The sequence below is a fragment of the Euphorbia lathyris genome, chromosome 1, assembly GCF_963576675.1.
Source record: "Euphorbia lathyris chromosome 1, ddEupLath1.1, whole genome shotgun sequence".
In the NCBI taxonomy this organism is placed as follows: Eukaryota; Viridiplantae; Streptophyta; class Magnoliopsida; order Malpighiales; family Euphorbiaceae; genus Euphorbia; species Euphorbia lathyris.
Genome location: NC_088910.1, coordinates 135,163,223 through 135,190,995, shown reverse-complemented (window position 1 = coordinate 135,190,995; position 27,773 = coordinate 135,163,223). Strand labels below are relative to the sequence as shown.

At 42.4% G+C, this 27,773-nt stretch overlaps 1 protein-coding gene across 2 annotated transcripts; it reads left to right on the top strand.

Moving 5' to 3' along the window:
• Window positions 1-573: 573 nt before the first annotated feature.
• On the top strand, window positions 574-7,944 carry LOC136211060 (probable WRKY transcription factor 41). Of its 2 annotated transcripts, none has more exons than XM_066002583.1 (4): window positions 574-1,130; window positions 5,101-5,540; window positions 5,635-5,757; window positions 7,429-7,944. In XM_066002583.1, exons 1-4 carry the CDS (start codon window positions 765-767, stop codon window positions 7,721-7,723), a joined length of 1,224 nt encoding a protein of 407 aa, XP_065858655.1. In that variant the 5' UTR covers window positions 574-764; the 3' UTR covers window positions 7,724-7,944. The 2 variants fall into 2 exon arrangements, with proteins under 2 accessions (XP_065858655.1, XP_065858656.1); XM_066002584.1 differs by lacking the exon at window positions 574-1,130 and adding an exon at window positions 1,157-1,488.
• The last annotated feature ends 19,829 nt before the right edge of the window (window positions 7,945-27,773 follow it).

Sequence of the window (27,773 nt, the reverse complement as noted above, 5' to 3'; positions counted from 1 at the left end):
ACCACTGCGCGTGAGAGAACATTTTCCCTAGTAATTGGTTAAAGGCTTGTGAAGCTACTTTACTTATAAACTAGTTAAGTTTTTCATTTCTTTCCTTCGTAAGATGTAAATGTTTAATTTCATTTTATCTTATTTCAAACTATTTCAAGTGGTTCACTTTGAGCATCAATTTCTCATTCATCATTTGTCCGTTTTGAGTTTATAATATATTTTTAAAAAGATCTTATGACATAGAATACGTTGATATATTTCAATTTATTCTGAATTTAATTTATTCGTTATATATTTAAGACTCAAATTAACAAAAAAAATAATAAACTAAAAGTTGGTTATAATTTATTTTGGATATATATAATGTATAAAAATAATTTTAAAATAATTATATATATTTAATGTATATAAATATTATTTATTTATTACGTCATCCGATTCGATCAATTCGAACCATCCGGTTCGATCAAGTGATCTGTGACCCAGTCATCAATCCGGTTTGATGTTCGGTCCGGTTCTGATAACATTGCTAAATAGCATGAGCGATATAACTAAAGCTCCCTTTCTCACTTTCCTATTTCCTATCTCCCAACTAAAATAACTTACCTTTTCTTTTTATATCCCCATCTCACCTGCCGGGAAGCTATCGAGCAGCAGCAATTTCCTTCGTTTTTTCTCCGACGACGAAGTAATGATGTCAAATTTTTGGCACATATGTTTGTCCACCAGTTTCCGATTTCATTTTCACTTTCCTCTCTGTATCTCTCTAATCCATGGCGAAAAATCATGATTCCAGTCCGTTCCTCTTTTCTTCTACCTTACAGTCCTTCCCTTCTGCCCCGTCGGAATCCACACCGCCGTCGTCACCATCATCACCATCATTATGCTCTTCCCGGTCTAATTCCAGTTTCAATTCTCCTTATGACTCTTTCTCAAGTCTTCCCCGACAACCACTTTCCCATTCTTCTTCAAGCCACTTTCCGCCTGCTGTATGTGGCCCTTGCGCTGCCTGCAAATTCCATGGCCGTCGATGCTCCGAGAAATGCTATTTAGCTTCGTTTTTCCCTCCAAACGATGTTCATAAATTTGCCGTCGTTGATAGCGTTTTCGGATCTGGCAATGTCTATAAGTTCCTGCAGGTAAGCCATGTTAGGTTTTCTTCTAGCTAATTAGTTTGAAATTAAATTAGATCGCCAATCATTTTGCCTAATTTGAAATTGAAATTGAACTCAAATCTCGTTTTAAATTATTTTTCCTTGATTTTACCATATGAATAGTAGGTTAGGAAATTGTCAATTTCCAAAAAAGTGCTCTCTCTTTTAGTGGCATTTCTGAGGGTAAATTACCTGTAAAGTACTCGGTTTGCCTTTGATTTCATCTAGATTGTCTAGAGCTCACTGTCTTTCCTTGGTGAAAAAGATTACTAAACGGATTGATACTTGGGGTACAAAGTTTTGTCTTATGCAGTTGGTTATTTCGGTTCTCAGAAGCATTCAGGTTTGTTGGTGTTCAGTCTTTTTGCTTTCTAAATCTATCCCGAAAATGATTGATGACAAGTGCATGAACTTTCTGTGCAAGGGGAGTACTGTTTATTCTGGAGCTTTGGTTCTGATAGAGAATATGCTAACCTATTAGCATATTCTCTATCAGGTTCCATGGTCTTGACATTCGTAATACAAGGAAGCGAGGGCTTGGTATTAGAGATTTGAGGTTATGGAATGTTGAAAGCACATTTGGGATGTAATCTCTTATAAATCTTCTCTTTGAGCTGTTTGGGTTCATGCCAATAAGCTTAAGAAGTTTAGTTTTTGGAGAATTTAAAACCATTTGATGCTAGTTGGAGTTGGGTGGGAATTCTTAAGGTTAAAAGCTTTTTTAAACAGTATTATATTCTTGGACGATCGGTGGATTCATGGGCATAGTCTTAGAGATTTAATTCCAGATACTGACGTTTCTTGGGATTGCAAGGTAGCTGATCTTTGGGGTCCCCTAGGATGTTGGCTTCCTGACCCAAGTGATGAAATTACTGTCCAAGCTTGGTATGTTTTTTCTAACTTCAGTGTTAATGACACAGCAGAAGATAGGTGCTTACAAGATGCTTGCTCCTGGGGGAAAATGTAGTGTCTTGGTGGCTTTAAATATGTGTCTAGGTTCAGTTTTATTATTCTATGGTTGGTTATTAAGAATAAACTGAAAACCAAGTGTAGAATCTCGTCTTGGGCAAATATCTCAGATTGTAATTGTGTCTTGTCAGCATTTGTTTTCTACTTGTCAGCATTTGTTTTCTGTTGGTTCTTTCTCCATAGAATTTTGATATTCAGATAAAAGAGAAAAACGTTGTAGGTTAGGAAAGGGGTGTGGTTTTGGAGATAAGAATGAAGCAGGAAATGATATTTTGGAATTCGCATCAGCCTATGACTTGAGTATCATGAACACATGGTTTATGAAGAGAACATCCCACTTAGTGACTTATCGGAGTGGCGGTAATGCGAGCCAAATTGACTTCTTCTTAGTAAGGAGTGCTTGGAGAAAGAGTTATATTGATTGTAAGGTGATCCCTGGTGAGAGTACGACAACCCAACATAGAGTAGTGGTGATAGATTTTCGAAGTAGGAAATGTATAAGAAAACAAACACCTCAAGTAGAGACTAAGATTAAGTGGTGGAAATTGCAAGGGGAGAATCAACAAAAATTTGTGGATGAGATGACCAAAAAAGATATTTGGACTTGCAATATGGATTCAGATATAGATTCGATATGGAATAAGATGGAGCAGAGTATAAGGGAAGTAGCGAAGGAAGTTCTAGGGGAATCTAAAGGTAGCATGCCACTGGGTAAGGACACATCTTGGTGGACAGAAGAAGTACGACAAGCAGTAAAGAGTAAGAGAGAATCCTATAAACTATTGGGGAAATGTAGGAGTGACGAGAACTACGAAAAATACAAAGAGGCTAAAAGGGAAGTAAAGAAGGTCATACGAGATGCTAGAGCAAAGGTGAATCGGGATCTGTATACAAGATTGGATACGAAAGAAGGGGAAAGAGACATATATAGAATTGCTCGGATGAGAGATAGGAAGACGCGAGATCTCGGAAAAGTTAAATGTGTGAAGGATGTGGACCAGAAAGTCCTAGTTGGAGATAAGGATATCAAGGAACGATGGAGGTCCTATTTTGATGACTTATTTAATGGAGATCGCCAACAAGATGTTGGAGATATAAGTATCCATCACGATATGATAAATCACGAATGCCTGCGGAGAATTCAAAAGGGTGAAGTCAAAATGGCATTAAGTAAGATGAAGTTGAAAAAAGCAGTAGGACCTGATGGCATCCCTATTGAGATTTGGAGATGTTTGGGAGAAAGAGGAATCGAATGGTTGACGACGTTCTTCAACAAAATTTGGAGAAACAATAAGATGCCATCAGAATGGAGGAAAAGTACCTTAATCCCTTTGTATAAGAACAAAGGCGATGTCCAAGATTGTGCCAACTATCGGGGAATCAAATTAATGAGTCACACTATGAAACTTTGGGAGCGAGTGATCGAACAAAGGTTAAGGAGGACGGTGAAGATCTCGGAAAACCAGTTTGGCTTTATGCCGGGAAGATCAACTATGGAAGCCATCCATCTAATGAGACAATTAATGGAGCACTATCGAAATAAGAAGAAAGACTTGCATATGGTTTTCATTGACTTGGAGAAAGCATATGATAAGGTACCAAGGGAAGTACTTTGGTGGGCCTTGATAAGGAAAGGCATTTCGCGGAAATATATTGACATCATAAAGGACATGTATGAGGGAGTATGCACGAGTGTACGTACTAGTGTTGGGAAGACTGAAGAGTTTCCTATTACGATTGGAGTGCATCAAGGTTCCGCACTAAGCCCATTTCTTTTTGCCATCGTTATGGATGAACTAACAAGTTCACTTCAAGATGGTATACCATGGTGCATGCTGTTTGCAGATGATATCGTGTTGGTTGATGAGACGAAAGAAGGAGTGGAGAGGAAGTTGGAACTATGGAGACAAACTCTAGAATCTAGAGGCTTTAAGTTGAGTCGAAGTAAGACAGAATATTTGGAGTGTAAGTTTAGCGGCCGTAGGAGTAGGGAGGCAGGGACAATCACCCTAGATGGGAGAGTTGTTCAGGCCTCGGATTGCTTCCGGTATTTAGGATCTATTATCCAAACGGATGGAGAAGTAGATGGAGATGTTGCTCATAGGATTAAAGCTGGTTGGTCGAAGTGGAAGAGTGCTACGGGTTTCCTTTGTGATCCCGGCATGCCTAATAGATTGAAGGGAAAATTCTACCGGACGGCAATTAGACCAGCATTGTTATATGGTACGGAGTGTTGGGCAGTGAAACACTGCCACATCCATAAGATGTCGGTGGCGGAGATGCGTATGTTGAGATGGATGTGTGGTCATACGAGAAAGGACCGGGTGCGTAATGAAATAATTAGGACAAAAGTAGGGGTCACATCTATTGAGAATAAAATGAGAGAAAACCGACTAAGGTGGTTTGGCCATGTGAGACGTAGAGCGCTTGATGCGTCGGTTAGGAGAACCGAAGAGTGGCAAAGGGATGTAGTGGTGAGGGGTAGGGGAAGACCTAAGCAAACTTGGAGGAGGGTGATCGAGAGTGATATGAGTTTACTGGGAATTGAGGAAAATATGGTAGTGGATAGGACGGATTGGAGGGAGCGAATCTGTGTCGCTGACACGACTTGACTTTCACGGTTTTATGTGATGGTTCATGTTAGCCGACCCCGAATCATTTCGGGACTAAGGCTTTGTTGTTGTTGTTGTTGTTTGTTAGGAAAGGGGTAAGGAATTTTCCGTTTAAGCTTTAGAATTATATCTTTGGCTGTTGAAATCAGAGATAAAGTTTTCAACTAGAATACGTGTAAAGGAGTCTGGTCATATTGTGTTGTAGAATACTGGTTTGTCTGTGGACACAGAATGTGACCAATCACCATTGATTATAACCTTGATCTTGCTTAATGAATAGAAGTATCTAAGCATTTTTCGGCATCTGAAATATCACTCTACTTGAATTAATGGAGAAAGACTATTCTCTGATGATGTCTATGTTTCACTTGCAGCAAAATAGCAACTCATCCTGCATTCCATTACTGTTGCTGTTGAGAGACACAACTCGAGAAGATGGAGAACTCCTTTCAGATTCCAAGAATAATAGTAATACTCTATTTGAAACTGACATTCATAAGCAACTTGGTGCATCCATGGATTCTGATCATATTAGAGAGCTGATTCAAGTAAGGGAGCTAGCAAAACAGCTAAAGAAACATTTGAGCTCAGAATCATCAGATACACTTACAGAGCAGTTAGTAGAGAGGATTTTATCCTCGTTTGAGAAGTCTCTATCGATTCTTAACTCGAGTGGTTTGACTACTCAGCTGCAAAATGATGCTGCCCTTGCTGTTCCTGCTAGCAATGATCCTACTAAGTCACCAATTTGCATGGATGCTAGTCCTGCAACTGTTAATTTTGATGCAGTTCCTAATGATTCTGCAGAGAAAAGGTGAAGAGATTTGATTTTATTAGTCATAATTTTGATATATATATATATATATAAAGCAAAATTGGGGTTAACTTGGGAGTCTAATGTTTTGCAGAAAGACATGTCCAATATGGACAAAACGTGTTAGAGTTTGCTCTGAGTTTGAAGGACCTCAAGATGATGGCTATAGCTGGAGAAACTATGGCCAGAAAGACATTCTTGGTGCCAAATATCCCAGGTCAGAATCCTTTTCTGTTTGAAAGTTCCGATAGAGGGCTTCATAACTCTGTTGGTCCTTTGAACTCTGAAGATATCTTATTAGCCTTCTGAACTTGTTTAAAGTGTCATGATTAATTCATCAAGATCCAATAGGTCAGGATCCTTTTCTGTTTGAAAGTTCCGATAGAGGGCTTAATTACATCAAGGGGTGTCATGTACTTCAATTGGTTTTTTGAATTTTGAAGATATCTTATTGGCCTTCTAAACTTACTTAAAGTGACATGATTAATCTACTAACTAGCAGAGATTTTGAACAAGTCCAAGCACGTATCACTTTAAGCACCTTCAAGAGATTAAGGAAACATCTCCAAAGTTCAAAGAGCCAATCAGCATATTGTCCTTTGATATAGTGGCTAAAATGCATGTGGTTTTTCAATTATGCAATTTTGCTATTTATATATGACTCAACTCAACCATGAAAATTATTAGGGTAAATAATTTATTAGTCCCCTTCTTCTTACCTAACACACTGTTTAGTCTCCCTATTTTGAAAAACACATTATAAGATCCCATCTTTTGTTAATATTAACATTTTGGTCATTTTGTCTATTTTTTTTTTAGATTTTTAACTGTTATATTGGACATAAACAGACAGACATAAAATAACAAGAGCAAAATGACCATTTTGTATCTACTATGGCTGTCTTGAAAGTTAAGATATGTTCAGTTAAAAATCTAAAAAAACTAGACAGAATGACCAAATGGTTAATATTGACAAAAGATATGGATCTTATTATGTGTTTTTCAAAATAGAGGGACTAAACAGTGTGTTAGGTAAAAAGATGAGGACTAATAAATTATTTACCCATTTATTATTTACAATTTAAAATAGGCTAAATTACATCCTTGGCCATTACTATGCTTTTTTATAGTGGTATGACCACTAAATTTCTCAACTTTATACTTTTTAACACATGTGACCATTCAACACCTCAAAATGATTGTTGACGGTTTCAAAATAAAAAATTTCAAAAGTTAATGATAATCTAAGTAACTTTTCATTTTGAGGTCAGAATTTTTTTAGATAAAGAAAGCCCTAAAAATGGTGATTGTGCAAAACAAAAATGTGGTTTTATGGTAAATGTCGTTCGGAACAACTTTAATTCTTGAGTATTTTCATTTGAGGTCATTAAGGTCATTTTGAGGAGTTAGCTAAAGTTTAGTGGTTTTTATGTTAAATTTTGAAGTTTAGTGGCCATAGCATTAAAAAAAACAAACTTTAGTGGCCATGGAAGTAATTTATCTATTTAAAATATGGTTTTGCAGTTACTCTATATTTACTTTACACATATTAATTAAAAATTGTCAAAGGCATATGAAATGATGAACACTATGTTAACAGAGTTTTATGTGCAAAACTATTTTTTGGGTCATTAGGAGCTTATTAAATACAAGTTTTAGGATGTTTTGAATCTGCACGTTAGAATTCTAATAAAGATCCAACGGTCATTCAAAATCCATTTTGAGGGGCTTAATAGCATAAAAAAATAAATGATCAGATCCAAATAAAAGATTAAGGGCTCAATGACCAAACAAAATTAAAGGTAAGGGGTCTAATAATCTTTTTTGCCTATTATATTTAGCAAAATACCATACATGAAAAGCTAATAGGAAACTCTTGTATTTGCAGAAGTTATTACAGATGCACCTACAGAAACAAACAGAACTGTCGGGCTACAAAGCAAGTGCAAAGATCTGACAAGGATCCGAATGTTATCGAGATCACGTACCGCGGAGTTCACATTTGTTCTCACGACCAACAATCTATAAGTTCTGCTAATTGTAGGTTTCAAGTCTCGTCTGGAAGATCCGAGGGGATGAAACCGTTGGTCGACCATGTGTTATTGAAACGAATTCAATTTGGGGATAAAAAAGCTCGGCAAAATCGGAGTTTGAAGATTAGTAGAGTCGCCACCCCGGTTTAAACCGGAAAATTAACCGGATTCCTTGCGAGAGAAGAGTTGGTTTTGGAAAATTAGGTACGTTATAGGAAAGCTATCATTTTCACAAGGAAAAGTGGCTAGGCACCCCATTACCGATTGGTGAAATACCGACCTCCTACTTAACACTACTAAACACTAAATAGTCTAATCACGTATTCCTTTAAGTTTAAAATTCATTTGAAACATTTTTATTCGCTTTGAAACCCCGATTTAAGTCACATGGTATCATATTGCATATAAGCTGAAGAAGTAAATCAAATTAAATTACAACAGTTATATAAAAAATATACAAATATATACAAGTGTATATAAATAAATATACAACAAATATATAAATACAATAAATAAAGAATCAAGTATATAAGTATAAAAAATACGATGGGAACAATCTTATTTGATGTGTTAAGGTCCTGCACGAAGCCTAAACTATGTTCAGATGCCCAAAAATGCCTTAAAATAAGCCTAAATATTTTAAGCCTAAATCTAATTCAGAATACTTTTTGAAACTTTTCTTTATTGATGCTGCAGGAGCACATTAGATGTGTGAAAAGTAGAGAAAATTTTCTTCAACATAGGCCTTGTTTGGCAAATAGCTGTTAGTTGATAACATTTTTAGTTAACTGATTTGACTAGCTGATTGTGTAAACTTGTTTGCTAAAACTTAACTGATTGCTAATATTTGTTTATGTAAAATGACAAATAAGGTCATGGTAAAACGTTTATTACATCATTTGGTTGCAAAAAAAAAAAAGCTGCATGCGGAAGATATGTTGCACGTGCCTTAAAATGTTGTTATATAATTCACAAAATAGATTAAAAATGAAGTTCTTACTTACTCAACTGTAAAACTTGTTTCTCTAATATTAAAACTGCATATCCGACCTTGGTGGTTTTACTTTTTTTTTAAAGACGCGTGTAATGCATTTTACAAATTTAACTTACTTTTTTTTGCAATTGGGTGATTAGTGTCATGGGGCCCGTCGAGGGAGCCTGTGACGCTTACTTGTGCTTCCCGAAGTACGCCAGCCAAGAGAGTTAAGTCAACCTATCTGCAATAAGCATATAATGGTTAGACATAAGCCATATATAGGCGATATAGCAACACATACACGATAAGAGCATAGACAACCAATACATTCATCCATAATCACACGTAGCACATAAGGCACATCAGAGTAAACAATACACGGACGATCTCATTCATAAATAAGCAACAGTGTTACATCAGAGGTCTCATCCCGTAGTAGTAGGGGGGCAACTACTAGAGATGGTAGAATGCTGACAACCTAGTGACAACTCCGATGTGACAGGTCACTCCCCCCTATAGTGTTTCTTATACCAAGTCAAGGTCTATGGCCAATGGCCATTACAATGTTCCATAGGGTATACTAGAGTCACTCTCTCCCCATTATTACATAGTGTGATTACAAAGATAATCACCCTTTACACTCTCCCCCACTCAGAGGTTCGACGTCCCTGTCGAACGGGTTTTGATGAAGTCTTCAATCTTGTGATGGAAAGGTTGGAGATCGGTGGCTTTCTCCCAACTTGTCTCTTCTATTCCTTGAGATCTCCACTTGACAAGGTACTCCGTGTGAAGGTGTCAAGATGATGCTGTTGCTGTGCGTTCTGCAAGGATCTCTTCCACTTCTTTGCTGGCAGGTGCTTTCTTTGTGATTGGAGGTCGCTTTGATTTGTTACGCTGATCATCTACTGTATCTGGATAGTACTATTTCAAGTTGTTGACATGGAACACTGGGTGGAATGACATCCACTGTGGGAGATCCCGTTTGTAGGCTACGGGTCCCACTTTAGCTAGGATCGGGAGAGGTCCCTCGTACTTTCTAACAAGTCTTCTATCTCTTTTACGTAGGCAGCGAAGTTGTTCAGGTCGAAGTTTAAGCAGGACCATGTCTCCCACTTGGAACTCTTGTGGACGTCGGCTTGTATCTGCCCATTTCTTCATCCTCATTGATGCTTTCGTCAAATGCGACTTAGCAATCTCCTCGTTCTGTTTCCACTCCTTGGTGAATAAGTATGTTTTTGGATTCTTGCCTGTATATGGTATGTCAACTAAACGAGGCACCAACGACTGTTGACCTGTAACAATTTCAAAAGGTGATTTATTAGTAGCAGAACTTTTCTGGCTATTAAAGCAAAATCGCGCCACATCCAACAAGGAAGGCCAATTTCATTGACGGGCATTCACAAAGTGGCGAAGGTACTCTTCCAGCATGCTGTTAAATCGCTCTATTTGACCATTAGTCTGAGGATGATAACTAGTGGACATGTCGAGGCTCGACCCCAAGAGTCGAAATAATTCAGCCCAAAAACTTCCCACAAACCGGTCATCTCTGTCACTGACAATACTCTTTGGGATTCCCTAATATTTGACTACCTGCTTGAAGAAAGCCTATGCAGTCACTTCTGCGGTCGAGTCCTTTGGCATTGGAATGAAAGTTCCATATTTGGAAAAACTGTCAACCACCACCAAGATGGAGTCAAAGTCGCCCACTCGAGGGAGGCTGGAGATGAAGTCGAGGGAGATACTTTCCCACGGCCGGCCTGGTACTGGTAGAGGTTGCAACAGTCCGGCAGGTTTCTTTCTTTCGGCCTTATCTTGCTGGCAAATTAGGCAGGTTTTTGTATATTCTCTCACATCATCTTCCATCCTTGGCCAGTAATAATTTCGTTGGAGGAGAGCTAGCATGGGATGCCACCCTGGATGGCCTGCCCATAACGTGTCATGGCATTCCTTCATCAACGTCTTCCTTAGATTAGCAGCAGTTGGTACATAAACCCTTTCTTTGATTGTTATTAACAAGTCGCCGCTCATCCAGAACTGTTTGGTTTTCCCTTGCTTTGCTAGATTGATGATAGCAGTTGCCTGCAGATCTTTCTGTAGGTTCTCTCGGATCTGTTGTCGTAGTGGGGATGATAGTTGTCTGCTGGATAGAGAGACTATTCTTGTCAACTCTGCTAGTTCTGACTTTCGACTTAATGCATCTGCAACTTGGTTTATTTTCCCTGAGTGATACTCCAGTACAAAGTCGAATTCTGCTAACAAGCTTTGCCATCGTGCCTGTTTGGATGTCAATCCCTGTTGGGTCAGAAAATGACTGACCGCTGAGTTGTCTGTCTTCACCATAAACCTGGATCCCAACAAATAGTGGCGCTAGACTCGCAGACAATGCACGACTGCTAGTAGCTCTTTCTCATGTGTAGAATATTGTCGTTCTGCATTGTTGAGCTTCCTACTTTCAAAAGCTATCGCTCGACCCTCTTGCATTATGACTCCTCCTAAGACAAAATCTGATGCATCAGTGTGAACTTCGAATGGCTTGCCCATGTCCGGGATGGCTAACACAGGGTCTGCAGTGACGACTTGTTTTAAGTTTTCGAAGGCCTTTCGACACTGGTCCATCCACTTCCATTGCTTGTCTTTCTTCAGCAGGTCAGTAAGGTCGACAACTGTCTCTGAGTAATTTTTAATGAACTTCCAATAATAGTTAGCCAGTCCCAAGAAGGATCTCAATTTTGTTGCGTTCGTAGGAGTTTTCCAGTCAATTATAGCTCGTACTTTACCATTATCCATGCATATTCGCCCTTCCTCTATGACGTGACCAAGGAACTTGATACTCGTCTGACCAAATGCACATTTGGATAAATTGATGAAGAGTTGATTCTCCCATAATTTTTGGAAAACTAGTCTCAAGTGTTCCTGATGTTCATTGAGGGTGGAACTGTATATGACGATGTCATCCGGGTAGATCACCACAAACTTGTCAAGATAGTCCCTGAATACCTGATTCATTAGAGTATAAAAAGTTGTCGGAGCATTTGTTAGTCCAAAAGGCATTGGTAATACCCGGAACGTAGGTCCAACTTAGTGAAGTATTTGGCTCCACTGAGCTGATCGAACATGTCAGATATTACATGAATTGGATATTTGTTGCGCACAACAATCTTATTGAGTGCTCGATGATCAACACACAAACGCAGACTTCCATCTGCTTTCTTCTGGAACAGTACTGGGGCACCGTATGGGGCCTTTGATGGTCGGATGAAACCTACCTTCAACAATTCATCTAACTGTTTTCTCAACTCTGCTAATTCTGGGGGGCCGTTCGATATGGGGCTTTTGCTGGGGCCTTTGTACCTGGCAGTAGATCTATGGCATGATCAACATCTCGTTGTGGAGGTAAAGTTTGTGGTAACGTCTCTGGCATGACGTCTTGGAACTCCCTCATCACTCATTCGAGTACTCAAGGGACGATGACACTACCTTCTGAGTCATCACCTTTAGGGACAATTAGATATGACATTTCCCCCCTCTTTATTCCCTTCTTAAACTAGATTCCTGAGATGCACTTATTCTCTCAGATTGTGCTCATCGTTACCGGTATGATGCACGAATCCTGGTTCATGAAAAGAAGGCAACTTGCTGACGCCATGGGTACTGCGAAGCTTTGTTTCAGAAACTCCAACCCCAACATTACATCAAAGTCATCCATCGGTGCTATTGTGAACCCTATCGTGCCTGTCCAAGGTCCCAATTTGCAAGGTACATGTTGGGTCGTTGCACTAATCGACTGAGCTGGGGAGTTCACAGCCTTGATCTTCCCTGTCTCCCTCAACACATGGAGTCCTAAGCGGGAGGCTTCGGTGTCCGTTATGAAGTTATCAGTGGCTCCAGTGTCAATCAAGGCTCTCGTGTCAATCAAGGCTCTCGTGTTTTTGCCATTGATTACCATTTCTACGTACATGAGTCCTTTCTCTGAACTGTCTCATGTCTCCTTTATTTGTTTCGCCAGAGCTCCCATGAATCGAATGGATCTCATTACTGGGGATTCTGAATGTCCACGTTCACTTTCCCTTACGACACTCTTTTCTTCCCGTGTCATATGCAGTGTGGCCAAAGCTGATCTCTTTGGGCAATCCGCTGCCTTGTGCGATCCTGTGCAAAGGAAGCATGTCATCGGCTTCGGCGTGTATGACTGATTTCTTTGTGGAAAGCTTCTTTGGGTTTGTGTGTTGGGACTTGTCATTCTTGGTGGGAGATTTCTCCTTTCTGAGTTGTTTCCTAGGTAGGGTCGACGCTTAGAATTATTGGCATTCCACGATCGTTCAGAGTTACTGGCATTCCACGATCGCCTTTCATTTCCGGCTGAGGAGTAGTTGCGGTCACCTCCCCCACTCCACGGTCTGTTCCATTTATTAATCCTGGAATCTGAGTCTGCTCCAAAAGGGAACTTCCTCTTTATGTTATTCCCAAAATCATCTATGCTTTTAGCTGTTGTAGTTGCTATGAAATGATCTGTGGCTCCCCTTCTTATCACCTCACTTCGAACCCAAGGTTTCAATCCTTTCGTGAAGCTAAAGAACTTTTCTTCGTTTTGCATCTCCGGAATTTCTAAGGTAATAGCTTGAAAATTTCGAACATATTCTCGGATACTGCCGGTCTGTTGTAGTTCATTCAGTCTGTATCTGACTGAGAACTGTACATTTATAGGAGAGAAGTGAGATTTTAACTCTCGTTTGAAGTCTTTCCACGTGTTTACTGACCCTGAACCGGTCTTGTGTCTCCCCCAAAGTTTGGCGTCCCCCTCCAAGTACATCGGTACGACTGCTAGACGTTCCGAATCTAGGCTTGTCTTTGTAGCTGCAAAATAACTTTCCAAGTTGAACAAAAAGTTGTCCACTTCCTTGGTGTCCCGAATTCCTACAAAAGGTTTTGGGTCTCGAATTTTAATTTTTGCGGACCCTCACATTTAGGGATAGAGATTCAACCTTTGCATGTAACTCTTCTATCTCTTGACTCACATTCTCTATCTCATGTTTTGCAGTGCCGACTATGCCCGTATTATTAAGAATTGGCCTAATACATTCTTAGCCCTCTGAAGTTGTACAAAAACTACAACTCACTCTTGAACTTCAAAACGTTACAATTAATTCCTTCTACTTGTTTATTTGGAAAAAATAACACCTCAAATAGGTTAATAAAATATGTGATTTTTGGAGTTTTATTTTTATTTTGCTCTTTTGTTAATGTATCAACGAATTAGTTAGATGTAGCAACAAATAATTTGGATATCTTTTATATTTCTGTAATGTTATGTTGAATGTTTTTTTTTTTTTGGGTTTAGTGGTTATTTATTCCCAATAAGCAACTTGACGGCTTATTTGTTTCAAATAATCAAATTGAGGGGGTTAGTTGTAACGTTTTGAAGTTCATGGATCAGTTATAATTTTTGGACAACTTGGGAGTGTTGGGGATGTATTAGGCTTTAAAAATTCAGTTTATTAGGTAAAAATGGAGAGGCTAGTAAATTATTTACCCTTAAAATTATCTCACCCCTTTATATCACCCTATTGGTATAAGATTAAGACATGTATCTCTCCATTATCTCCTTACCTTATATTTAAAACTAGAGGTAATTACATATAGATGCCCTTAGGTTTTGTCGATTTGCAGATGAGTACCTATGATTTTTTTTGCAAATGCAACTCAATGGTTTGCTAAATTTTACAAACGCAATCATGTGGTTTGCAAAATTTTGTATTTGGATTCACTTTGTCAAAATTTGGCTAATAACGACCTCGAAATGAAAATTTTCAAGAGTTAAATGATATTTGAAGCAACTTTAATTTTTCAACTTCTTAGGTTTGAGGTCATTTAGGTGGTGTTTTTTTTATGAGAGAGAAAGTTAATGTTTAGAGAGAGAAAATTCTAAAAATGATGATTTTGAAAAATTAAAAATATGGTTCCATAATAAATATGATACTAAATAACTCCAATTCTTGAAAATTTAATTTTGGGGCCGTTATCGGACAAATTTGGAAAAGTACAAAAAATGTAAAATTTTGCAAACTAGAAGGTTGCGTTTGTAATGAAAAATACAGCATGTACCCATCTGTAAATCCGTGTAACCACAGAGCATCTACTTGTAATTAACCCTTAAAACAAACATGGAATAAACAAGTCTTACATTTTTTTTATCCTTATTCCACTACATTTAGAACAGTAGTAACATATAAATTGGGTCCCATTACCTGCCATTTTTGCAGGTTTAATTGTTTTTTATTACATTTTAAATGGTTACTTTTTGTTATTTATAAAACTTTTTTAATTTTTAATTTTTTTCATACTGATATTCTGTCATCATGCCATCTTGAAGTAATAGAGAGGACTCTAAAAGTAACGAGTGGTATAGTTGATGTTTTTTATGAATATTTTGTAAGCTGATGTGTAACCACTTTATTAAGTTTGTGTGTTATAACCAGTAAAGTTGCTCTTATATCAATCACCATTCAAGTCTCTAATTTTTTTTGTATATATAAAAAATTACATATGCATCCTTATAATTTTCAAGTGGGACAAGAAAATAATAATCGTGTTTTCTGACATTTGCAAACACGTTTCTGTAGTTTAGAAAGTTTACAAATGCAAGCTTGATTAAAATTAAAAAGTGAAAAGTAGTTCCTAAAAAAAATGGAAACAAACAAGAACTTAATGAGTTTATGGATTAAGTAATTTTGTATGTATTTAAAACAAGTTTAACCGTTCAATTTTATCCTAAATTTAAGCTTAATTACTAGCTCTATAATCTTAGTGAAAACAACAATTATGTAATGGAGTATAGGAATATATATTGTCGGTTAATCAGTCCATTAACTAAAAATTATTAACCATTCCATTAGAATCGATTAACTATAAGCATATTATTTCGGTTGGTTAAGTATTTCTAATTTTTCATAGAAAAGAACTTCTAATTTATAATTATTCACTTTTAAATCAATATATAATTATTTAAATATTATATTGAAATATTAAAATTCAATGGAAAAAAAACAAAAAAAAACAAAATATTTTTAACTTAAATACTAAATAGTAATGAAATTAAAATTCTACATAAATATATATTTATTTATATTTGTATATATGCATCTTCCAAAACCTTTCTTTTTTAGGTATGCTGCTTGATAGGGGTATTTTACCCCTATCTTTTAGCGTGATTTACGGATTGATTTTGGATAAAATAAATAAGTTTAATTACAAAAATAAAGCGTTTTGATAAAATAAAGAAATAAAAATACATTTCGTACTTTCAGTTAATTTTCCGTGTTTTTTTAGTAGTTTAGGAAATAAAAACGTCAAGCTAACTCGGCTCGCAAGATTTGTATTTCAGGTACGAGCAAGGAGCAAAAATCTACTCAAATACGCGGGGCGTATCATCCTTTACGGGGGGCGTGAAACATGGTGTCAGCAATTATTGCCTTATCCGCAGACGTCATGTGGAATTGACTCAGCATACGCAAGGCGTATGCCACCCTACGCGGGGCATATGACACATGTCGGAAATAATTGGCCTAATCCTGAAAATCAGACTGCACTGTCTCCTTGAGTCAACTCTTTGTACGCGAGGCGTATCACCATACACGCGGGGCGTGCCAGGCAATTCCTCAATGATAAAAACTCAGAGACTCATTTACGTGGGGTGTGCTTCGGCTACGCACGGCGTAAAAAGCTCCAATTCAAGCAATAAAACTTCAGAGACTCAAACGAGCGGGGCGTACTTTAGCTACGCAGGGCGTGCTTGAGACAACAAGACATGGAATTGGTCCACACGCAGGAGATTTCTGACGGAATGGGCACTTATGCGGGGCGTAGACCACCTCACGCGGGGCGTATCATAGGATTTCTGCACCAAATAATGTTGCTCCATACTTGTGCCTTGTGAAGTTACAACATTGCCCTTGCTTGATGTTTATAAATAGGAAGCTCTTGGACTTCATTTGACACACACCAATTTACACACTAGAGAGCAAACTATACTTGTTTTGATTATTGTTGTAGTATAGATTCAGTTTTTATAGCTAAACTCTCCACCTCGAGAGCTTGTTCGGTTGCTCCGGCATTCCATCGAAGTTCCGCTCCACCATTCGTCACCAAGCTCGAGAGTTCCACCTCCACGACCTAGGAGACGGCTTTGAGTCCGGTTAGCTAGTTTCAAGGGCAGATTCTCCCCTTTTTACGTGCTAATTAGCTTGTACTCTTCCTATGTACTAGGCTTGGTTGTATTCCGTTTATATACATTCCATATTTATAATTTCATGATTTATAATCTCTATTTCCGTTTACGTGTTAGTGTTTGCTACTTGTTTTGATATTGATAATTGATTATTGTGTAGGAGAACGCGATTTCCGACGCCATTCGGGCTATCCTTAGGGAGTTATATAGGTGTTGCCTTACCGGAAGTGACAAACCGGAAACCGTAGGAATTGACAAGCCACGGAACTTACGGGCACTAGTTTCTAATTCCCCCGCATTAGACACGCCTTGACTAGGAATCACGTAGTCTAAGTGCTTCACGGGTCGGTCCTACTACACTTAGTCGTCTTTACAAGAGTAGATTATTATCCGTATACATTTGGAGTCGTTATTTATCGTGGTTATAACTTATCGTTATTCATCCTACTTCATAGGGTTTTAGCTACATAAATCTGTGTCGCCAATAGTTAGGGATAGTGTGTAGTTGCGTCTTACTTTATCCCAAAGTAATCACCGCTTAAATAACATACGAAACCGAGTCGTCTAATACTTGTAATTATAAGTCCCATGGATTCGATACCCGGTCTTAACCAGATTATTACTTGATACGACGGGGTACACTTGCCCCTAAGTAGTCGTAGTGTCTAGTGGAGTTAGAACATTTAAAAGATCACATCCATATTCATAGCACATTCACCGCAATACACATTTAGTCGTCCTTAGAAAACCACTACACTAGACGGTACGCTACCACTGCTCCGCGAGCATAACGAATAAACAAAAATCAATTATTTCTATTTTGTTAACCATCAGATTAAAAAAAACATAACTTTTATATAACATCAACATGGGTTATCATGTCACAACCGTCTTTAGCTAATCTATATCCGATTACATACGATATAAATGACACAAATAATAATCGATATAACTATATAAATAATATTGTAGTAACAAAATTGATGTCCGACCAATCTTTTGGATCATGTAAAATGCCATATATGAAAAACTAATAGGAAACTGTTGTATTTGCAGAGGCTATTACAGATGCGCCTATAGAAAAACATAGAATTGCCGCGCTACAAAGCAAGTGCAAAGATTCGACAAGGATCTGAACGTTTTTAAGATCACATATGCGGAGATCACGCTTGTTCTCACAGCCAACAGTCTAATTTTTCTGCTAACACTTCTGCTTCTCGGATCTCAAATTCGGATTTGGATTCCTTTGAAGATCAAAACGCTTCTGCTTCTTGGATGTCTGATTCAGATTCATATTTCTTTGAAGTTCGAGCAGTAGACTTGAATGACAACTTTAAAGCACTACAATTACAACTTTAACACACTACATTTTGGGTAAATAATTTATTAGTCATTAAATTTTTACTTAACACACTGTTTAATTTTCCTATTCTAATAATAAATTGTTTACTTCTTGATTCGGGATATGAATCATGGGCCCAAAGGCCCAGGAAGGCCCAAAAGGCAGAAGGGCCCAGGGCCCAAGCACCCTCTATAAATACACAGCTCACATTGGAAGCTAGGGGGCGGGTAAATCTTTCTATCACTTGCACATTCAGTTAATAGATTTTCTCGAGCCACTAACTGTCTTGCTCGTCGGAGTATCCGCAGGGACCCTTCCCGGCGCAGGGACGAGCCGTCGGCAAGCCAGACGACATCACTGAAGACCAGGATCACTGTGTTCGCATACCTGATTATTTGGTGCGGTGAGCGTGGACTACGAGTGACTCCAGATCTTCAAACGAGATGCAAACCCCTAATGACTCGGCTCCAACTGTAGTACCCGAAGCTGGAGCGACCAGCTCCATGACACACACCGGAGGCGTGATCCAAAACCTTCCGATCTCCCCTAGAAACCTTGGGCCTTTGATGGAGGAGGTAGGCCCAGAAGAGGAAGAAGCCTTCAACACCACTCAACTCCTCAGCGCAATCCAAGGTTTTCAAACTACGCATGCCGTACACACGGCGGCTCAGATGAAGATCATTGACCAGCAGAGAAGCCTGCAGGAGGAGAATGCCAAAATTTGGCAATACCTCAAGGAGGCGGCAGAGTTACAGAGGGAGGGAGCCTTCCCAGAGCAGGCCCCGGAAGCAGCGATCATCGTGGGAAGAGGAGCCGGAGCCACCAGAGAAGGCGAGGAGCGGCGAGCGGGAACTACAGCCGCGGATAGCGAGGAGTTGCTGGAACTGAAAATTCAACGTTTTCTCGATAAAAGGGCACTCGGGGGTGTAATGGGAGGGAGCATCACCTCCAGCAAAACGCCACTGGTGCAAAGGATTATCGAGAAAAGGTTCCCGCGTGACTGGAAAGCTCCTCGACTGGCCCAATACTCAGGGACCGAGGATCCTAATGATCATGTGGCGTCATTCATGAGCACCATAAATTTATACTCAAAGGACGAAGACATCATGTGCAAGGTCTTCCCCACCACTCTCTCATCCAGCGCGCAGGAATGGTATCGGGGACTTGCCCCGGAGTCCATCGATTCTTTTGATCTCCTGAAGGACCTTTTTCTCTCCCGCTTTGCCGCAGCGGCAAAGGTCAGGAAAATCAGTTCGGACCTCAACGGTCTTAAGCAGCGAACAACCGAGCCTCTGTGCAATTTCCTATCAAGGTTTCATCACATGGCCTCACAAGTCAAAGGCCTCAACCTGGAGGTGGCCCACGACGCCTTAGCAAAGGGGACCACTTGCGAGCCTCTAAAGCAGAAGTGTTTCCGAAAGATGCCTAGATCTTTCGAAGAACTGATGACCATGGCACAAACGTTTGTCCGATACGATGACTGTGACCGACCCGTCGGATACGAGGAGACAGAGAAGGACAAGGCCAAGGGTGACACACACAAACAAGATAGAAGCAGAACGGCCCCGGAATCGCGAGAGGAGGTCCGAGTCCGCAAGGAGGCTCCGATGCCCTTTCCAGCCCGGGCTGAGCACACCAACCTGGAGCGAAGGAGGGATCGATCCAGGGGCAAGGAAGTGCATTACGCCACTCAGCATCAGCCTCGTCGGTTCACACAGCAGGTTCCGATCGGAGACAAGGGCAAAACCCGGGCAGAAAAGGAATACTGCAAGTATCACAGATCTTCTGGACACTCCACGGAGAACTGCTATCAACTACAGAAAGAGGTCGAGCGAATCACGGAGCAGGGGGCGCCACCAAAGGCGAGCAGGCAAAGAGAGCAGAGCCCGAAGCATAGGGAGGCGGGGCGAGCAGAGGAGCCAAAGAGGCCAAGGTACTATGGGGAAATACACATCATAAGGGAAGGAGCACCGGCATTTTCCGCACCGCCCGACTGCTCCCGAAAGAGAAAGGCGATCGGACAGACGTTAACAGTGCAGCCTCCACTCCGAACTAGCCACTCGGAGGCCCTTATTATCACCATTAGCATCGCAGGTTTTAAAACTCACCGAGTGCTTGTTGACACCGGAAGTTCGGTGAACCTGCTCACTTGGGCGGCTCTCCGCGCAATGAAGAATACTCGCACCGCCCTCCGGGCCGGGACTTTCCCCCTGGTCGGCCTCTCTGAAATCGAAGTGCCGATAAAGGGAGTTATTACACTACCGACTATCTTGGCCGAAGGGGTAGAAGAGGTCAAGGATACCGCGGAATGGATGGTGGTCGATATCCCCCTGGCTTATAATGCCATTATCGGAAGGCCTCTCCTGGCCGCCGTGAGGGCCACGGTGGATATCTCCGAATTGTGCTTGACGTTGCCCTCTCCGTGTGGGAAGATCACCGTCCAGGGTGACCGTATGCTGGCCAAAAAGTTGCAGTGGGAGGCAACTCAACCTCGAACAGCGCTCTACTTAGAGGACGGTCTGATGGACATGAGGGGTTACAATCCCGTGCCCATTCAACCAGTCGACGACTGTATCCTTGGGGATAGCAAGATAGTGAAAATGGGAACGAAACTCGCTTCCCCGCTGGCCGAGGAAATCAAGGCTGTCCTAACGGAGCATTCAGATGTTTTCGCCTGGTGCACCGAAGACATCACGGGGATCGCACCTGAGAGAGCAATGCACAAGCTGAATATCGACCCCTCTGTCGAACCAATGAAGCAAAAGATGAGAGTGCAGGAGAAAGACAAGCAGGCGGCAGTAAAAGCAGAAATTGACAAACTCCTAGCTGTAAAATTTATCCGCGAGGTCAACTATCCGGACTGGCTTTCTAACGTTGTACTTGTAAAGAAAGCCAGCGGAAAGTACCGTATGTGTGTAGATTTCACGAATGTCAATAAAGCTTGCCCCAAGGATTCTTATCCGCTGCCTAACATAGATCAACTCCTCGATCAAACGGCTGGTCGAAAGATCTTGTCTCAGTTTGACGCCATCGCCGGTTTCCAGCAGATCCCTTTGGACCCTGCCGACGCCGAAAAGACCTTTTTCATTACGCATGAAGGGACATATTGCTATAACGTCATGCCTTTCGGGTTAAAGAATGCAGGGGCCACGTACCAGCGTTTGGTAGATAGGATGTTCACCCATCTCATCGGTAAGACGGTACAGGTGTACATCGACGACATGGTGGTCCTAAGCACCGAAGAGAGCGACCATTCGCGAGATTTAGCAGAAGTATTTAAAATCTTCAGAGCCTATAACCTCAAGCTGAACCCGGAAAAATGTTTCTTCGGAATTCGCAGTGGGAAATTTCTGGGTTGCGTAGTGTCGGAAAAAGGCATCGAGCCTAACCCCGCGAAAGTCGAAGCCATTTTAGCAATGGAGCCACTGCGCGACCTGCAAGGGGTGCAAAGGCTCAATGGAAGAATGATCGCTCTGGGACGTTTCATCTCCTGCTCGGCTCAGCGATGTCTCCCATTCTATAAAGCAATCAAGAAAGAGAACCCCTTTAGGTGGTCGACTGATTGCCAGGCCGCGTTCAACGCCATAAAAACTTTCCTCGCAACCCCCCCTCTGCTCTCGGTGCCGAAGCCAGAACGGGACATTCACTTATATTTCACCATCACGGATGAAACAATAGGGGTCGTTTTAACTCATGAGGAGGGGAGCCGAAATCCGATACTCCGAGGTGGAAAAAGCCCTTTTCGCCATCACACAAGCTTCAGAACGTCTGAGACCATATTTCCAAGCGCACATGATCGTCGTCAGGACCAACTATCCGCTAAAAAAGGCCGTCCAAAGGCCAAAGGTTTCCGGGCGTATCACCAACTGGTCTGTTCGTCTCTCCCAGTTTGACGTCCGTTTTGAGCCCCGCACGACAATCAAGGCTCAGGCTTTATCCGATTTCATTGTCGAGTTTACCGGCCGTGCTAACACCGAACTTACGGCAACGCCAGCCCGCACAGACGATGTCTGGACGATGAGCATCGACGGGTCTTACGCTCCCGGACGGGCAGGCGCCGGTATAGCTATTCAAGGACCCAACAATCTCCGCTTACGGTACGTCGTCCGATTGAATTTCCCGACCACCAATAATCAGGCCGAATATGAGGCCTTGATCGCCGCCCTCCGACTATCAAAAACAATAGTCACTGACCGGTTGACAATATGCTCGGACTCGAAGCTGGTCGTTAGCCATGTCAGCGGAGCTTATCAAGAAAAGGACCCGACGATGTGTCAATACCTGACCCTCGCCACGTCCCTACTCAATGATCTCAAAAACAAAGGAATAACCCTTGATCTGGTGTTAGTCCCGCGAGAAGAGAACGAGGAGGCAGACGCTATCGCTGCTCTTGCAGCAGGCGAACAATCTAGTGACCTGCTCACCTTGATCGAGGTTACGAGCGCCCCAGCTTTTCGCACCGAGAATTCACTACAGATCGACTCGGCAGACGCCGCAGCAGGAGGATGGAAAAGCCCAATTATCGGGTACCTTCGGGATGGGACGCTTCCAGCAGATTGGACAGCGGCATCCCTAGTGGTCCGGTGTTCTTGGCGTTATGCATTACAGGATGGCTTACTTTATCGCAAATCAGCCACGCATCCCTGGTTGCGTTGTATATCTGAGGAAGAGGGAGATCATTGTCTTAAGGAAATTCACCAGGGTGTATGTAGCTCGCATCAGGGAGCCCGAACAATTGCGAAGAAGGCCCGGCTCCAGGGGTTCTACTGGCAGACCATGGATTCCGACGCAACGCGCCTGGTCCGCAGTTGTCAGGCATGTCAACTACACGTCAATACCCATCACGCCCCGGCGGCCCCATTCAAAGGTATCATCACACCATGGCCGTTCGCAGTATGGGTTATTGACCTGCTCGGCCCTTTTCCAATGGCTTTAGCATAAAAGCATTTCGTGGTTGTGGCAGTCGATCATTTTACCAAATGGATCGAAGCGGAAGCCCTTGCGAAGATAACCGCTGACAACTTCATCAGTTTTCTCAAGCGAGCTATTATTTACCATTTCGGGGTCCCCCATTCCTTCATCACTAACAATGGGAAGCAGTTCGACTGTAATCAGTTTCGCGATTTCTGCGCGGACTAGGGTATCAAAGGCCGATACACATCGGTAGCTCACCCTCAGAGCAACGGCCTCACGGAAGTAAGCAACCGAACGCTCCTTCGAGGGATCAAAGCACGGTTAACCGACCAAGGCAAGGTATGGCCCGATCACATTGCGGCAATCTTATGGTCATACCGCACCACCCCGCATACGGGAACAGGCCGTACCCCCTTTTTCCTTGCCTATGGGTCAGAAGCAATGGCACCATCTGAAGTCATTCTTCGCTCCCCCCGACAGACCAATTTTGAAGAGATCGACAACAGTGCAAAGCTCAAGGAAGCTGGCGACCGACTCGAAGAAGAGCGCCTTGATGCTTTGTTACATATCACGGCCCATAAGCAGAATATCGCGCGCTATCACGATAGAAGAGTTCGCCCCCGCACTTTTCAGGTCGGGGACCTTGTGCTCAGAGATGCCGCAGCTGCGCAGTCCCCTTTAGCTCAAGGAAAGCTCGGCCAATCATGGGAGGGTCCGTACAAAATCGACACTGTTCTCCACAACGGAGCTTACAAAATTGCCTCTCTGGACGGATTGGTTTACGACAATAGCTGGAATGTCCAAACGTTAAAAAGATATTATCAATGACATACGCAAATCATGTTTCACAATATTTTGGTTGCATCCTCTAACTATCATTTGGTTAACGATTTTGGGCGAACAGAACCCTATCGCGTTCTCCGCCAACTAAGCATTCAAATGCTAAACATTAAGGCTCTTCGATCATATCAAACGCCTCCTACATCATTTAACTATCATTTGGTTAACGATTTTGGGCGAGAAGAACCCTATCGTGTTCTCCGCCAACCAAGCATTTAAGTGCTGACCTTTACGGCTTTTCGATCATATCGAACGCCTAATACAAACGAGTTGGAATACGCCTAATCCAAGCATAAACATAAAAAACTCTCAACTTTCAGGTCATCTCACATGACGCATAGATTGAAATAAAATGGCAAAATTACAAAGACAACGACGATCTTACACCACAAACAAAGGCACTACTACATAGAGCCATTACAAAAACTACTAGGGCTACACCAAACCGGATAAACAACACTAAAACATTCAGATGGGTTTAGGACGATCAGGGTCCGGGATTGCCTCCTCATCCATCAAATCTTGATGCATCGCTCTCCAGTCCACGCACTCATCGGTATTATGGCCGTTTTGCCTATGATACAAACAGGCTTTGCCCACATGGGTCACGCGATGGTTAGGGTTAGCAGGAACGGGACCCAGGCTACCCTGCCTCACAAACTCCAGGAAAACCACGCTTCGCGGTTTGATGGGATCGACGAACGTCGGTCCATATGGACGCGTTGGTGAAGCATGACGTCCTACCCGATGGTACTCCACCTCATGGGGCAAGTTCATCACCCTTTCCATCTCATCGGCTAGAAGACTTTTGATCCAGGAAGGATGCGGATTGAGCACCGGAGCGACGGTCTCATCGGGGAGGAGATACCCAATGCCCTCATGAGACCATATTTTCTTCTGTTGTAGAAAATGCGCTGACAACAACCTCACAGGAATCGGTGACAGATCCGGTATAAGGAACGGAATTCTCACTCTCCACTTTTCTCCTTTGCGAGGCCCAGTCCCGATTCATCCAGACAGGGGACGAGTACCTCACCTTCCTCTCCGTATCATTCTCCTCAGACGGGGGGCAATAAACATAGGGATGCGGCATCGCCGATATTGCCTTCTGCACCTCCAACACTCGGGCTGGATCGACGACGTCCCGAAGCGACATTCTCCCGAAGAAATTATCTAAAGAAGGAAGCGAAGGGGTGAAAGACGTGTTGCAAGTCCATACCGAAAAATCCGGCTCCTATTTATAGAACAACGAAGAAAAGACATGAAAGACATCACAATGAACTACAATCACATCAACAGGCAGAACATAATTAGGAGCAATACAATATCACAAAAAAGATTCAGATTGTACGAATCATCATTACATCTTGGAAAAGCAAAATCAACAAAGTACAGACTGCCTACTGCTTCTTGAAACGACCACAAAACTCAACAACCTTCGCCTGGGCAGCCTTATCATAGACATTCGGAGCAAAAATCACCTCCGGAGGAACGTTGTAACCCGCGGAATGAGCTGCGGTGATCAGCATCATGCGGTCCAGTTTTATGAGTTTCTCCTCTACTGCTTCTTGAAACGACCACAAAACTCAACAACCTTCACCTGGGCAGCCTTATTATAGACATTCGGAGCAAAAATCACCTCCGGAGGAACGTTGTAACCCGCGGAATGAGCTGCGGTGATCAGCATCATGCGGTCCAGTTTTATGAGTTTCTCCTCGCGCTGACCAGCGAGAGCGTGAAGATCAGCAGCTTCTTTGCGCACAGCTTCCAGTTGTCGCTTAAGAGAGTCGTTCTCCTCGGCCAGCACTGCCGCCCGTCCCATTTTCTCCTTCAAAATCTCCGCTACTCGACGAATCCACCCAACTGCCATCCTGAGCAACACCCAGTATGCACAAATCTCATCGACATCTTGTTTCAACCTCTGAGAAAGCTCCACTCGACCAGCCGTCTCTACTTTCAGCTTCTCAGACAAAACGGTAATCTCAGCCTCGCGACGATCCAAAAGCTCCCGCGCAGCCGCCAAGTTCTTATTCGCTTCCTCGAGATCACCGACAGATCTCCGCAAACCCTCTTCCATATCACGAAAAACTTGTTCGTCATTAACGCACATGTCGAAAACTCGGGTTGCGTTCTGGATAGACTGCATACGAGAACAAAAATTAGAAGACAAAAAGCTTGCAAGAAATAAAACAAGGCTGAAAGTGCGAATAGGAGAACTCACCACACCAAGGGCCGATAAGGTCTCAAGGACCAAGTTCATTTTTGAAGCCCCCTCCATCCGCTGATGCTCCCCGGGAACCCTGGCCACACGGGCCATCGCGCGAGCCAGATCGGAAGTCATCATATCGGAATGCACTGACAAGTTCATAACATAATCCATGAACTTGGAAATTTTCATTTCCATCCTCTTGACCATTTCCGGATGATCCCCTACTCGATCCGGCACATCAGCGGATAGCTCGGTCCCGCCATCAGAATAGGGTTTCTTGACACCCTCGCTAGCCCCAGCAACATCTTCCCTAGCGGACTTCTCCCCAGCCACGTATTCATCAACGGCTTTCCCCGTATCCCTCTTTCTTTTCCGAGCAAGCACCCCATGGGTCGGACTACCACCTGTCTCTTCTTCAAGAGCGATCATCCCCACATTTCCCTCAGGTTCTTGGGCAACTGGATCAGCCACAGGCTTTCCTTACGGGACATCAACTACCCCATCAGCATCTTCCCGCGGATCGAGAACCCCCCCATGCTTTGCACCACTTGGTTCGCATCCTCGAGCGAGGAATACGAAACCAATGAACCTGAAGCTCCTCTGAATGCCTCATCAGCGGTCTCCAGACCGACACTGAATTCGTTAGGGTCAAAATCCATACTGACACGGGGATCTCCTGGACCTGCACGCACAAAAAGGGGAAAGCATCAGATTTCCGAATAACAAACAACATATTATATACGACATAATTCACAAGGCAGAATAAGATCCCAGCCCCTCACCTACAACGGCAACATTTACGGAGATCGCCTCCAATTCCGCCAACTCCCCAGCTTTGAAGTTATAGCCCCGTTTCCATTTCTCAAAATCCGTAGCCGACCACCCTCTGAGTTCGGCCATCCACCATTTATTCCAAATATAGTAACCAGCGGCCAGAAAATGACGAACTAACTCATCTACGTCCTGCTTATGATCTTTGTCCGTCGGAAGACCTTTCAAATGCGTCACCAAATTCTCCTCGAATGGGAGCTTCGGTCGGGTTTTCAGCCACCGACTGGAATCCATGGGGTCATCGTTCCACACAACCCGAAAGGGAAAATCCCCATCAAGCTTCCTCACCAAAAAGAAGCGGTGACGGTATTCAGACAGTTTATCCTTCAACCCACCCATCACTTTGAATTTCTGGTGGGAGAACGTGACATGTTGAGATCTCTGCCCTTTGCTCGGTTTAAAAAACTCACGGAAGACTAGACCTGTTGCCCGATACCCGGCAGATCGACACAGCGAATAGAAGGCGACCATCATTCTCCAGCCATTCGGATGTATTTGCCCAGGACACAAATCATATTCCTTCAATACCTCCACAAAAAAGGGCAGGAGCGGCAGCCGCATCCCCGATTCTAATTGCTCTTTGTAAATGATGAACTCATTCGCGCTACCCGCAGAATGGGCTCTATTCTCTTCACCCAAAGCTACTAATTCATAGGGCTCTCCGAGTCGGTACACCGCAGATATCGCCGGCAGGTCTGCTGTGATGATTATACTATAGGCATCTTCAACCGAAAGGGACTCCGGCCTCTTAGGACGCTCGGCTCTCTCAAAACGTTTACCCTCGCTACCGGAAGTACCTGGAGATCGCGTCCACACTCTCTCACGCATTTCTTCGTAAATCGCGGCAAGGGGCCGCTCTGCAGT